The 13897-nt window shown below is 41.3% G+C and overlaps 1 protein-coding gene across 2 annotated transcripts in view; it reads left to right on the forward strand.

The window, feature by feature from the left end:
• The window catches only part of RCL1 (RNA terminal phosphate cyclase like 1), a 33303-nt gene extending 30121 nt beyond the window's left edge, over positions 1-3182 (forward strand). Inside the window, exons 9-10 of one of the 2 annotated variants that reach the window (XR_012649006.1) lie at positions 9-980; positions 1095-3182. Coding sequence is in view for 1 of the 2 variants with exons in the window: in XM_075020747.1 (XP_074876848.1) it covers positions 9-60 (52 nt within the window). In the remaining variant the exon portion in view is untranslated. Of the gene's footprint in view, positions 1-8 lie in introns of both variants that reach the window. The other variant, XM_075020747.1, reaches the window with a different exon arrangement.
• The last annotated feature ends 10715 nt before the right edge of the window (positions 3183-13897 follow it).

Below are 13897 nucleotides of genomic sequence, written 5' to 3' on the forward strand. Positions count from 1 at the left end.
TTTTCCAGAACAGCCAGTCTATGGAGAAACAGGAAGAATTCCAGAGGAGGTTTTAGGTAAGACCTTTCTTCAAATTCTTTGATCTTCACATTCTGTGAAAAGTAATTGCTGGGAGGAAATGCTGCAGATGGAAGCTGTTTCTGTATTGGCAGAACAGCTATTAAAACCTGTTTTGGTGAACTGATCCCACAAGCAGTAAGATCAGTTTTTGAGCTGGACAGAGGAAATTAATTTTTGATAAAGACAATTCATACTCTTTATAGCCACAGACTTTATGGTAAGGATGCTAGTTACTGGGAGATGCATCTTTCCTCTCAGTCCATCATGGCAGATTTAATACTCACATGACTTGAATGTGCACTGATTAGCTGTATGAGAATAATCCTGTACTCTTTGAGCTATCCATCAGCAATTTAGGTAATCCCTTTGGGGGAACGACTCTGATAATACCCTTCTGCTGTGATTGGAAACTTTTCTGCTTACAGAAATCTTTAAGGCTGGACCATAAAGAGGTACAGTTGTGGGAGGGGACTAATTAACAGAAGCATTTTGTAATGTGCCTTTTAATTGCAATAATTTTAACATATAGGGGGAGAGGGTGAAGAATGCACAGAAAAAGTTTGGGGAAGAACTAATTAGAACACCTCATTAAATGAAGAATCTCTTCTTTAAACTTGCCTTACAGGAAAGGCTGCTACAGTGGTGATGTGGAAAGTATTTGCAAAACTTGCCTTTACCTTGCACCCACTTTCACTTTTGTAGTATCTATTGTCAAACTCTCTTCCATTTCTAAGTTATGATGGTAACTTCACTGCGCCTTCTGTGGTTACGGAAAATTCATGTTAACTTGCTGTAGGACAGGTTCTGGAGCAGTAGAGATTATGCTGAAGGTGAAATTGCTTCAGTCCAAGCCAATGCACTTTACTGAAAGCATATGACTAGAAGCCAGTGCAATAACTGCCTGGGGAAGCACACAGTAGGTAAGTTAGCTAGGCCAAAACAGTAAGTACATGGCTGTCTCGGGTAATGTTTTCAAAATGGTGATTATGTTAGTGCCAGAGTGTAGGTACTGTCTCTCTTCTCCTTCCCCACAGGCGACATTATGAGTCAAATGGATTTTGTTTCAAGCCGCTGAGGCATAACTCTGCTGCTTGCAAGCTCCAACATTCACTTCCCCGTTTTTCAGTCATGGTCTTGAGACACCAACAGGAGGAAAAAAGACAAAGAAGAAAAGTACCAGCTTTCAGGGGGCATAATTTTGCCAATGAGTTTCTTTCTCATTTTCTGATATTGTATGGTCATTTCCACACTTCTATTGTGTATGTCTGATGAAAGTATTTTTATTTAGTCTAGATCCTAGGGGATACCAAGTGAGACATGCAACTGTGTCAGGGCAACTCTAAATAAAAAAAAAAAGTGAAAGGGGCATCTTCTATAGTTACTGCTTAGGTCTTGGTAAGCTCTGTCTTTAAAGATCATTCTTGGTGGGATATGGACAGTTTTCCTTGTGTCTGATACAGGAGCAGCACTGACAAGCTCTGAAGAACACTTACTACCTGTTGTCAGTGGGAGTCCTGCAGGGAAGAGAGTGGGGGGGTTGAACTGTGGTGACAGCATTGTTTGTGTAATGACCGTAAGTCATGCACTGCATGAGAGCATCACTGTATCCAAATAGCACTTGTGCTAGATAAAGTTGTGGCATTGTTGTAAGGCAGATTTGTTAGGATGATTTGTAGTATACCTGTAGCAGTAGATGTTAGGGGTGAGTGCTAATCTGTCTCCTGGAACAGTAAGATTATTATACATACACACCAAGAATAGTGCCCAGACTTACATTCCCTGTGTACTACAGGGTATAGAAACAATGGTGCTTGTGGAGGTAGCAATAAGGAGACCCACAGAGAAAATGTTTTATTATAGACTGGTATCAGTTAAGGATATAACCACAAGAAAACAATGTCCAAAAGCAACTCTTTACATCAGGATGAACGGTGGCCAGGAGCCCACAGAAGTGAAGTGGCCAGGAGCCTGCCACTGCTCGGAACACCTCTGCACACCTGTGCAGATGTTGAGGGGGGGGCCCTTTGTGCACACCAGGGGTAGACAGGTGTCTTTGTACATTTGCCTTCATGCTGTATGTCTGCCAGATGGTCCATGCTCACCCCATTCTTCTCTGTATCGGTTTGGCCACACTTCCCTGGCAGCATCCCCTGTACTGTTCACACAACAAACATCAGTACTCCTTTACCAGTGAGCCTATGGTGAAAATCTGTAGGGTCCTTGTGGAGACTGATTCATGTGAGGTACCTGGTGCTTAATGATGGATGAGCTAGAAGGATTAAGGGTTTGATTCCAGTGATGATCACTACATGTCTGTGACACATCCCATTATAAAAAATGTCACGGGCTCAGTAGGGCACCCTTGTTTGCAGGCTGCAATGAAAGTCACACTATTTGAGAATGAATGTCTTACTCCTTCTTACCTTGCCTCTAACCAGCAACCACTCTGCTCCCTGAAAGTTACACCTTTTCCAATTCTCACCTGTCTCCACGGATAAGGAAAAAAGTTGCTTTAGCCAGTGGTGAATGCAGATACAATCTGTAAGGCGGCACTGTGGTTCTGAATGAGCATTCCTGAGCACCATCAGGGAAGACAATTCTCTTCCATGTGTCTGGAAATGTAGTTTTGATGAGTTATAAACTACTACACATCTGCAAGCTGGATCTAGATCAAAATATGCATAAGTTTTGATTATTTATTCTCTTTTTTTTTTTAACATCACCAAAGTGAAAAAAAAAGGGGGGGAGGGGGTGGTGACCCTTACAGATTGTGTGTCAGCATTCAGAAGGTGCCCAGTTCAGTAAGGCTTCCTAAGAGATTTGTTTAAGTATGTGTATATAGAAACACATCTACAGATTCAGAATGTGTCTGCAAAAGAGGGTTTGTACTGCATAATGTTTCTGAGCACTGAATGTAAAAATCTACTTCATAGTTCACACCACAAGTGTATTAGCCACTATTTTTACCTTGTTCTTTGTGACTTAAATAACGTATGTAATGTGCTTTTGAAGAAAAGATCCACAATAAATCAGGGCTAAATAAGACAGCCTAGAAAATGTTATACCCATTTCTTTTGGAAATGTGTTTGTCAGGTTGTTAATAAAAATACTGTTTCCTCATCCTTCACTATTAATGTCAGTAGCGAGTTTTCCCTCAAAACAGTGCCAAGATCTTGTTCTAGTCTTTTCTAAGTAATGATGTATGGATTCAAAGTGAAGAAGAGCTGGTTTGAAAAGATCTGGCTTTTTCCACGGTATGTAGAGCATCTTAGAAGAACAAGCTATTACACAATGCACAGGCTCCTTAACAGCTTCTTACTCTCAATAAGAGCATGATGGGGGGTTAGGGGGGCTAAACTAAAGCTACACCATCTGTGGCTGGCCTTGTAACAGGAAGAATGTGGCAGCTGCATAAATAGTTTTTCTTCTTAATTTTCAGTTTCAAAGTACAAATAAAGAATGAACATCTGTTTCAGCTTGCAGAGTTAAATAAGCATTGTAAGCAGATGGTATTTTAAGACTTGAAATTTACGGTAAGAAGTGTTAATGAGAAGAGGGTGTAACTAATAGCCAAGGAGATGGATATTACAGAATCCTTTTAGCCTTCTTTTCCCTCCCCAGCCCCACAGGTTTACAAAGAAAGGAGCAATTTGGTGAGAAATTGCTGAATAGCTGTTGAGATATTGTAAGGAAAATACAGGAAATTATCAAAATTGTCACTTGCCTGACTGAAACACGGAGTAAAAACCATGCTTATGTTCGTGGCATTTTCTTCACTGACCCAGCTTTCGAAGAAAGCTGCTGTGAGAGAACTTGACTGAAACTTCTGTTTTCATCCTTTTCAGATTTCAGTAAAATCTCTCATTGATTTTCGATGCCTTATATCTTACCCGGGCAAGAACAATGCTATTAACTAATGAACTATTTGAATTGTTTTTGCCAAGTCATAGGCATATAAATATAAAAAGGTTCATTGTTTGCATTCATGTAATGAAATTCCTGGCTTTGTGGATTTTTATCATCTGTTCCAAAGTCTGTGTTTTGGAGAACTGCCTTTGTGCCTGTGGTACAGCAGAATGAAGTGTTTCATTTGTGTCCCACAGGGAGATGGACTAGAAAATATCAAGATCCACAGACTCTCAGGTCTGTGCAAACACTTCTCTCACCTTATAAGGGCTATAAGCATGTTGCGGCTCTACAAGCCCAAATCTCCCTGGCTTATTTCTGCTCTTTGTTTTGTTTGTTTGTTTCGTTCATAGGATTTGCTTGGATTATTTTGTCTACATTAGATTCTTGTAAAGATTAAACCCTGCCCTTTTTACTTGGGAGAGATTTCCTTTGTGGTGCATCCCTTTCTCTGCTGATCTGTTCTCCCTCCTCCTGTTAGCTCCGTGGCCTTTCCTCCATTGTATAAGCTGGAAGAACAGTACAAGCTGGAAGAACAGTCCGCACCATGCTGCTGTGGGGTTCCGAGTTGTGGGATCGTTTCCCTTCTCCATTCCCTGGCAGGTAGACAGGTTTCTCTGCAGGCTGTCTCCCTGGCCACTCACCCAGACAACTTCCCTCTCTTTTGTCTGGCAGTCACTGATCTGCCTCACTGCAGGGACAGACTTTCCTCCAGGGTTTATGAAATGGAAAAGCGAATAGATCTATTGGAGTTCTTCTAACTAAATGTGCCCTAGTAGCCCCTGCTGTGGAAACAAAGCATTGTCCTCATCTCTTCCATCTCAGAGGTCTCTTTGAATCCTTGCCAACTTGAAATCAGAGAGTTTAGGACCAAGAAGGTTGCTAATTACACAGAGTCTGACCTCCTGTATATTGGTACGTTCTTCCTCCTTCAAGGGAAATGACAATTTTCAGAAGGGCCTCCAGTCTTCACCAGGAAAACTGAGACAAGGTATTTCTATTACACAGTTTTGTGAATTTGTTCTAGCATTTAATCACTTGCTGTTTAAAAACAAGTAATTATTCTACTTGGTCAGCTTTCAGCTCATGGTTCTTAAGAGTGCTAGAGATCCCTGTGGGATCCAGTATGTTTCTACCCCATGAGTAATGCATAAGAAACTCAAAGGAAAAAAATTTCTGCTTTGGGGTCAGAAAGCCTTATCTGACACACAGAGGAAAAGTAATGGTCTTCTAGCTGAATCCTCTGAGTTCTAAAGTGGAGCAAGAAAGCAAACTATTTACTGACACTCAAAGTTTCTTGCTGATTGGCATTAAAATGTACGGGCTGCTTTAAAACTGATGGCACATCATACTACTAAAGGGCCAGTGGGCACGTTCTTATCAAGTCCTGGGGCTATGGGTTGCACAAGAGAAAATCTTGACACACAGCTCCACTCCTAGGAGGCTGAAAGACTGCATTCTTTTAGGACCCTCTGTTAAGGAAGCAGACCTAGTGTTGTGTTTACTTAACAATACCTCCAGTGGCCAAAGCCCTGTGTTTCATTAAATAGGGTGTCTACCGCTGCTACTACAAAGACTATTTCCAACACAAAGACAGTGTTGTCTTAAGAGTAGGAGTTCTGGGGACTGGATACTACTTTTTAGTTCCTTGCTTTTCAAAGCAGCAAGGCGGGAAATACAAATTAGAAAAAAAAAGTGGGAAAAAATGTCACAGAGAAACAAAAGCAGGCAATGGAAGAAACGAATGTAACTGTGCTAATGTTTCAGTTATCTCCTTATATTTAAAATGTTTTAAACTATTTTAAAATATTGTTCTTTATCACACATTTTATAGGGAATAAAAAAAAATCACAACCCTTGCCAGAATATTTTTGCAGCACTAGCTCATATAACAGACCAAGAAATGCAGGTGCTAAGGATTTCAGTAGCTGTATCTCACCCACTGTTCTCATGACAATCCATTCCTGCTGGTGTTACTGCAGCTGCTAGCCAAATACTAAACTCGGCAAGCTGTGTGTGTGGCGTAATAAGTTAGTTTCACTTTTGGGGGGAAGCAGAAAAGTGGCGGTTCCAAGTAAAAGCAGCTTCCTTTACAATCTTTGTCCCTTGCTTCCTCTGCCATTCACTGAATGGTAGCCCATCTGTAGATCAGTAGAATAATTTCTGTTGCCTGCTGCAGCATCTCTTCTACACAAACCGGTTCCTGTTTTCACAATTTTTGCTGATCAAAAATAGCTCCAGCTGGGTTTGCTGGTAGCTCTAGGCTTTCCACCTATGGCTGACTCAATTGTGTAGCAGCAGAGGAACCAGAAGAGAAGTCATTCAAAACCGGGAGGGATGGACTCACGTGGCTCATCTCGGAGGACCGGGTCTACCCCCCGGGTCTAGCTGTGTCAAAGGCAGCACCAGGGCGGCGGGGCATTCTGGTGCCTTCTTTGGCCCCGGGAATGCCAGATTCAACAGTGCTCAGCACTGGATAGGGTATTTAGCAAAAACAATGAAAAATAGCTTTCCTTCGTCTCTGTGGATAAGAACTAGTTGTACTCTTTCAAGCAATTAGTTAAACACTTCTAATTGGTTTGGTCCTTCAAGTGAAATGTACCTTCGGAATGACGTACTTTGAAGCTACTCCCTGCAAGGATCAAACTGAGTTAACTGCTGTTTCTGCCTCATGTGCAACTAGCTCAGTGATATCTGTTATAATCCCACAGAAGGCAGGTTAGGGAGCTCAATAGCTAGTGATACATATGCCTTTGCCTAAGGGAGAACTTTCATGCTTTATTTTGCATGTTTGCCTCGGTGTGAGGGAACACTTGCTGGAACTGCTTATCTAAAAATCTTCCTCCTCCAAGAAAAAAGAGGTTTTGGAAGCTATTTCTAGATCCTGAAATCCTCTCCCCGAGAGCTCCAGTATGTGGTTTATTTCCATTACGCTACAAAAAGTGGAATGAGGAACCAATGTTTTTCAACATAACCGTTGCTGGGTGCCATTTTTTTTTTTTTTGGAAATAGGAAATGAAAACAGCTGAATTTGATTTATTGTTTTAGTTACAAAGAAAAGACCTAACTGATCTGACTGGAGTCCAAAAATAAAGGAGGAGAAAAAGAAGAGTGACTGACACAGGTTTGATGTTGTTTGTACCAATGTAATTCTAGAGCAACAGTAGAAGTTTCTAGGTAATGAAAATTATGTAGAGTCTGACCTGACAATTAATTAAAGCAGTGTTACCGAAGTGGTGGCCTGTGGGACAGAGTTCTCTCTTTATAGGAAGTGCTTTTTAGCTGGTTTGCACAAGTACCTAGCAGGGTACCTTTCTGAATCCAGACAGGGAAATCTACTGCTTTGTGAAACCTCTGTGCTTCTGCTACTTTTAACTGAAATTGGCCAAAAGATTCAAGAGCGAAACAGCTAAGCTAAAGATACTTAATTATTTTTAACCTAAAATGTTTTGATGTTACAGTTTTGCCAGTGTGCATATTTGATACCAACATTGGTATCTAGATGCTTCCTGAAGTAACTTACTTTTTCAGAAATAGTGATAAAGCAAAGCATCTTGTACTGACTCTAATTTGAGCTAAAATTACTTAGCACTTTTGAAAAATCAGCACAGTGCATATTTTTAGAATTTATTTCAAACTGAAATATGTTTCTGATTTTAAATTAAACTCCGCTCATCCTTTTCCAGGACTGTGAATCAAAGCACAACTTGCAATTGTATGATAGTACAATTTGTACTGAGTAGAAACAAAAGTGAAACTCAGTGTCTTTGCTTCACTGTCTAAGATGAGAATACCAAGTGGAAAAATTAGCTACAAACAAATGAAATGTTTCACTTTGAATTTACTGTAAGCAATTTAAAGAGTTTTAGAAACAGTTCATGAAAGGTTCTTGTTCATATATTTGTGTGTGTATTAAAGGTTCCTGCTTTTCAAGGTCTCTGGTGATTGATGTGAACACAGTAGGTGGTTTGGAAAATGTACAAGATAAACTTGGTTCAGTTTTATTACATTAACTTCCATATTGCGTTCAAGTAGCCTAGTAATTGTATCTTAAGCATACATTAAAAAAAAAAATAAAAAAAAAAATAAAAAATATCATTAAGGTTGAGCTCTCCAGTGAGGAAATTCCAAAATTTCAACAGTTGACCTTAAAGGGGTGTAGTTATCCTGTCCTGTTGTCTTTTGTCCTTTTAGTTTCTAGCTGTATCACACATCCTGTCACACTGGCTAAGGCAGATTAAATTACACGAACAGATTAAATAATAATTAAAAGCCCCAACAGGATAAGAAATTACTGACTTAAATTAATTTATATAAACATTAACTTTTGAAGCTTCCTGACTTTCACAGATAGGTAAGTGTTGCCAAACAAGCCCAGGAAGGTTAACTTTCCATAATAATGCAAAGCAAAAGCACATTGCCAGACCTGCAGTTCATTGCATTTAAAATCAGATATCATTAATCAGTACATATTTAATTTTTAGAAACCTTAATTTGAAAAATCCTTAACAGAGGTTGCTGTATAAATGTCCATAGATACCTTGAAATATACTAAATAATTCTAATATATGTACACTCGTGAAAATATGTATTTCAAAAACAAACTTACTTTCCACAAACTGATGCCAGGTCATTATGCAGTCTTGAACACTGCAGAGGATGAAGTCCTGGAGAAGGTATTTACATGAACCTGGGCTGGGAACTTTTAATCTTCCATTAGAGTACTTCTGGTCAATTTTTGAGTCCCTCTAAATGTTTGGAAACTCCAAGGCTGAAAGCAGAAATACTGGTTTGTGTATGTGAGGGAAGTGGGCTGTTTCCCATGTTTGACTATTGTAAGAAAGGCTGAGGTGATTTTGCTTAGATCTTTCGAAAGAAAAAAAAGAAACCCCAATCCCTCCAAAACCTGTTAGAAAAGGTTTTCAAGCTAGTAGACTTCCCTACTCCCAAGGGATTTTCAAATACATTTTGGGGGGAGTTATATTTTCCTGGTGGTAGGTAGACCTGGGAAGGCACAACTTTAGCTCTTCTTTATTATGAATATAAATACATTCAATTTGTGTAGCAGTATAACCAAAACCAGTATGAAATCCCGTATCATTGTGTTTAGGCATCAGTTAAACACAGAGGATATCCTGCTCTAAAGATGAAATAGTCCTGGGGGAAAACAACAAAACAAAACATATGCAAGCAAAATTTGATTAAGAAATAAAGTGTAACTCAATGGAGACCTATGCTGATTGGTATAGGATTCCAGAAGCATCTGTATTGCAATCACTGGGAGTTTTGACTGCAGAACCACTGGCAGACACTGCAAGCTGAGGTTTGCAGTGTCTACACTTCAAGGTTCTCCTTCAACTCAGGTTGTTTTGTTTCATTCTGTTAGCAGATTTTGTTAAGGAAGGAGAACCTCAGACTTTTCTTATGGAGTCTTTTCCTCACTGGATGGTGCTAGCATATGTATCTGTTTACCCCAACACTAAGCAAAAAGCTTTGGAAGTCACAGAGTGACAGTAGATTTGTGGTTCCCTGTAATGCATTTATACCAAGCCATTTCCCATCAGTGGACTGTATTTCAAAATTTATTTTCAAGAAGTTCTACAGTTAAGACAATTGCTTGCACTTACTTGCCTGCCTGCTTTTTCCAGCTACATAACTGTTGGCTGCACGCTAGGTTTTATCCTATAATAGGAGAAAGGCGCATGTTCCTTAAAAGGAAATCCTATGCTGCTGCTCAGTTGTGACTCAACTAACTTGGCAGAAATGAATTTACTCCATCTCCAGATCAGATCCACACCAACCTGTGCTGAACCACATAGATGGGAGGGTTCAAAGGCTTGGAACGTTTAATAGAGCCATGGGCAGTGCAGAGACCAGTGCAGGCAATGCTGTTCCCATGAGGCAACCAGCTTCATTAAAGAGTAAATTAAAAAATTACTTAATCTTCCTCTATTTGCAGAAAACCTATCAGAAACTATCGAAACCAACAAAACCAGAATAACTCAGTTCGAAAGATACAGATGAAAATGTTATGCACTATACGTGGTTGATCTGTGTGTATGCTAACAATATAGGTAAGAAACACAGCAATACCACTATGTCATCTTTTTTTCAAATCCAAGTTTTATTGCCATTGCACATCTGGGACACCCCACGCCCATCTAACAAACCAAGAATCTGTCAGGTAGAGTGCTGTTCCCGACCACTGTAGGCTATAAAGCAGACTTCTTCACTGTCTTCTTGTAGCACTTGGAGGGAATCCCAGGGAGCTGTTGGAAAGCGGCAGCTTACCTAGCCCCCGGAGAATGCTACAGAAGGGCAACAGGGCAGTGATGGATACAGAGGAGAGGGGAGCATTATCTGATTTTATTCCTCTCCGTTTTATAGAAGCCCTCGTACTGCGTTAGTCACTGTAGTGTCTGAGTGCTTTTCAGTTGTTCAGCAACTGAACTGATGCCTGTCCGTATAGGGATTTTTTCCTGTGGTTTTTTTGGTTGTTTTGGGTTTTTGTTTGTTTGTTTTTGGTTTTGTAATCTTTCCTGTGGCATCGTTGCATGATGCAGCATTTTGTACCTGATCAAGAACACAGGGGGCTGGCTGTTAAAGAAGGTAGTGCCAAAGAATTGCATCTTCCACCAGGAGCAATGTTCAGGGTAGAATTTAGTGCCTGGGAAGTACATTTTGCATTCTTAGGTATATGCTCCAAAGGCAGTCTTTGCAGAAATGCACTAGGGTGGGTTTTTTAGGTGCTCTCAATTGTCTCTCAGAGGAACAGTTACCAACTGAATGTCTAGAAGGGGAGAAACTTCTGCTTACCATTGGGACCTTCAAAGCCAAAAGATGGCTTTTTTTCCTAGTTTTTTTCTTCTAAAGCATATGAATTAGAAGTGTGTCGTTTCAGGAGCAGAATCATATGCAAACCTGTATTTACAGGTTCTTGTCCCTCTCTTCTCCTCCAGGAAGGAGGTATTCACTAATATCACTCAAGGAAATAGGTTTCTGAGAATGACTGTAAATAATGAAAAAGTTTCCTTCAAGAGTGCTCTTTGTGCCATATATTTAAAGAAAAAACACATTTTCTTTAACCGAAATACGTTTTTCTCTTAAGGCTGGGCCTACACAAAGAGAAGGAGAAAAACCATTACAACATAGGTACTTATCTATAAATACTAAGAACACCCTACAACAAAAGTAGAAGGAAAAGTGACATACGTGCAGACAGTCTGACTTCAAAGATTTGACTTAAATGAGTAACTTCCTTAGCCTTGTTCTAATTCGTGGTTTTGCAAATAATGCCCCCCCCCCCCCCCCCGAATACAGAATGTGCTTGAATTTCAGCTGAAAATGATAAATCTAAATCCAACTATGAGAATTTTTGAAGTAACTACAACAAAACTGCTTCTGTCGATTTTAGCTGTTTGAATACGAAAATGAAACAAAATCTATTTCCTGGTCTGTAGGCTAATCTCAGAATTTGGAACACAGAAGTAATGAAGAAAGTAAAACTAAGAGTTTTGCATGGACGGCAAGTTTTGTAACTTGCTTTGAAATGCAAACCCTAAAGGCAAGTTGTTACAACAGTTGTAAAAATCACATTTCATGTATAATTAGTGGTATTTTTGTCCATTATTTGGGGGTATGTTTAGTAAGTTTAGTGCTTTACAGCCCTGTTTAATTTAGGATTCTGTAGTTATGCCTGTGTTACTACACCCTACGCATATTTGTGTTTGACATTGTGTGAATATGTGAAACAAAATGTGTAAACAGGACATAGATAAATGATACTTCAGTCCTCTTAGGTTCTTGTGTGTCACAGGCTGACACTTGTACCCAAGCGTATTAACATGCAAATGTATGGAGACTGTGTATGGTCATCTACCAAAGAAAAAGGGGGATGCTTAAATGGTAATGAGATGCAAATCTGAGATGCTGACAGTTTTTGGGTGCAGATGCCTTTGAAAGGACTTGTTAAAATATAGCAGAATAGCAGGAACACTGTTGAAGGCAATGAAGAACCCTGAAGAGACTACTGAAAAATGGTATTTCATAGGACAACATTTCTTGCTATACTATGCTAAAATATGTTTAAACTAAATATAATAGAAGACAAACAAAAGTAAAAACGCCTGGTATCATTAGATAAGCTGTAATGTTTGGAGTCCTAACATAGATTGGACTTTCACAATCTTGTCAACTGATGGTGTGCTTTATCAGACAAGAGTCTGGCAAGTTTTGCAGGTCCAAATAAACCTGACCCTGACAAAATGTTGAAACCTAACAATATAAGGATTTCCCATCTATTTCAGTAGGACTCTTTGCATTTGCAGTGTTCTGTCCACAGAGATCTTGATGAGCAGAGTCTTAAGATATGCAGTGATCACAACCAATGTGGGACACTGCACTCCTGGTCTTTTAAGTGGTGTGGATACTGGTAGTATATTAAGTGATTATATCTGGGAGGCATCAGAACATTTTCATTTCACAGTTTGTTTCCTTTCCCTGTTTGCAGGAAGTTTTCAGTGTCACTGCAGTAGATGCTTGTGTGAGTTTTCCACGCTGCAGCCTGGAAAACATTAAAAATGAAAAGCAAATTATTGGAGGATGTAATACCACAGAAACTTTCAGTGAGATCAAGGAGTAGATTTACTAGAAGAAAACATGCTGTAATTGACGTTATTTCAAAACCACCAGGTATCCTTTAAACTGCATGCTCAAGGAAACCAAATATGCAAAGCAATGTACACATGTTAAATTCCAGTTCTGAACTGGGCTACATTTTGTTTTCTGTAACAATGTTGTATGACATGGGCATGCTCTTTTCTTCTGCATGAGGAGTAAAAAACCACATATAACACCGTAGAAATGGCAGTGATAAGCTTGTCCTTAAATAATCGTGTTTCATTTGACAGTACCAAATCGTCAGCTGACAGTTAACAGCTTGCTTTGAAATCACTGAAAGTTCCGAGCATGAGCCTGTTGGTAGTTTTGAGACTCCTCATCTAACGAACTTTTACAGGGCTTTTCAGCTTTCCCTTGTCCCAACTTCTGTTCTTCCTTTGTCTCCTGGATGCAGACTTCACAGTACCTATCTGTAGATCAAGCCCCCCACTCTGGTGTTCTTTCTGTAACTCGCCACGTCTTCGGGTGGGCAGGCACGCTCCTTCTCTTTTTGCTCGTCTGCAAGAGCCAACCTAGCTCCAGAGCTTTCAGATGAACCTCGTTTACTTGGGACAGACAAGAAAGTAAGGAACAGGCTCACCATGTAAGTTACGGAAAAGCGTACGTCTGCAAGGTTAGAACCGAGCAATAAATCCTGGGCGCTCGGACAGAACTAGCACACGCGTGCACTGCCGAAAAAAACCCAAACCGCCCAACCCGTGCGCTTTTCCTTCGGCCCAGCTAACACCCGCCCTACCGCGAAGCGAGACCACAGCGCAGAGATGCGCTGCTTTTGTCTACCGCGGCCGAACAAGGCAAGGTCTGTCCCTGAAACCTGCGCTTGCCGGTCCGAGGCCTTCTGCCTCGCTGCCGTTGTTCTCGCCGCACAGCGGCTCCCGCTGGCGCGGGCAGACGGAAACTCGTCAGACACGAAGCCCCTCTACCCACCGGCACCGGGGGCCGGGGGGTCGGAGAGCGGCAGCCGCCCGCAGACGGGAGGCTGCCCTTCCCGCCTTTACGCACCCCCGCCGCCCGCTCTGGTGCCCACGGGGGAGGCTGCCCTCTCCGTGGGCCGGCCGCTCCGCGCTCGCCCTGCGGACGCTGCGCCGCCGGCAACCGGCCCCCAGCAGGGATTCCCCGAGGCCAGCGACAGCTCGCCCTCGCCGCCGCGGAGGCCGCCCGAGGGGGCGCCCGTGCGCGGGGCTCGGCGGCTGGGGGCGGGGAGGAGACCCGCGGCGCCGTCCCGGCCGGCGGACGGCCCGGCCCCGCGCGG

The sequence above is a fragment of the Buteo buteo genome, chromosome Z (genome assembly GCF_964188355.1).
Source record: "Buteo buteo chromosome Z, bButBut1.hap1.1, whole genome shotgun sequence".
In the NCBI taxonomy this organism is placed as follows: domain Eukaryota; kingdom Metazoa; phylum Chordata; class Aves; order Accipitriformes; family Accipitridae; genus Buteo; species Buteo buteo.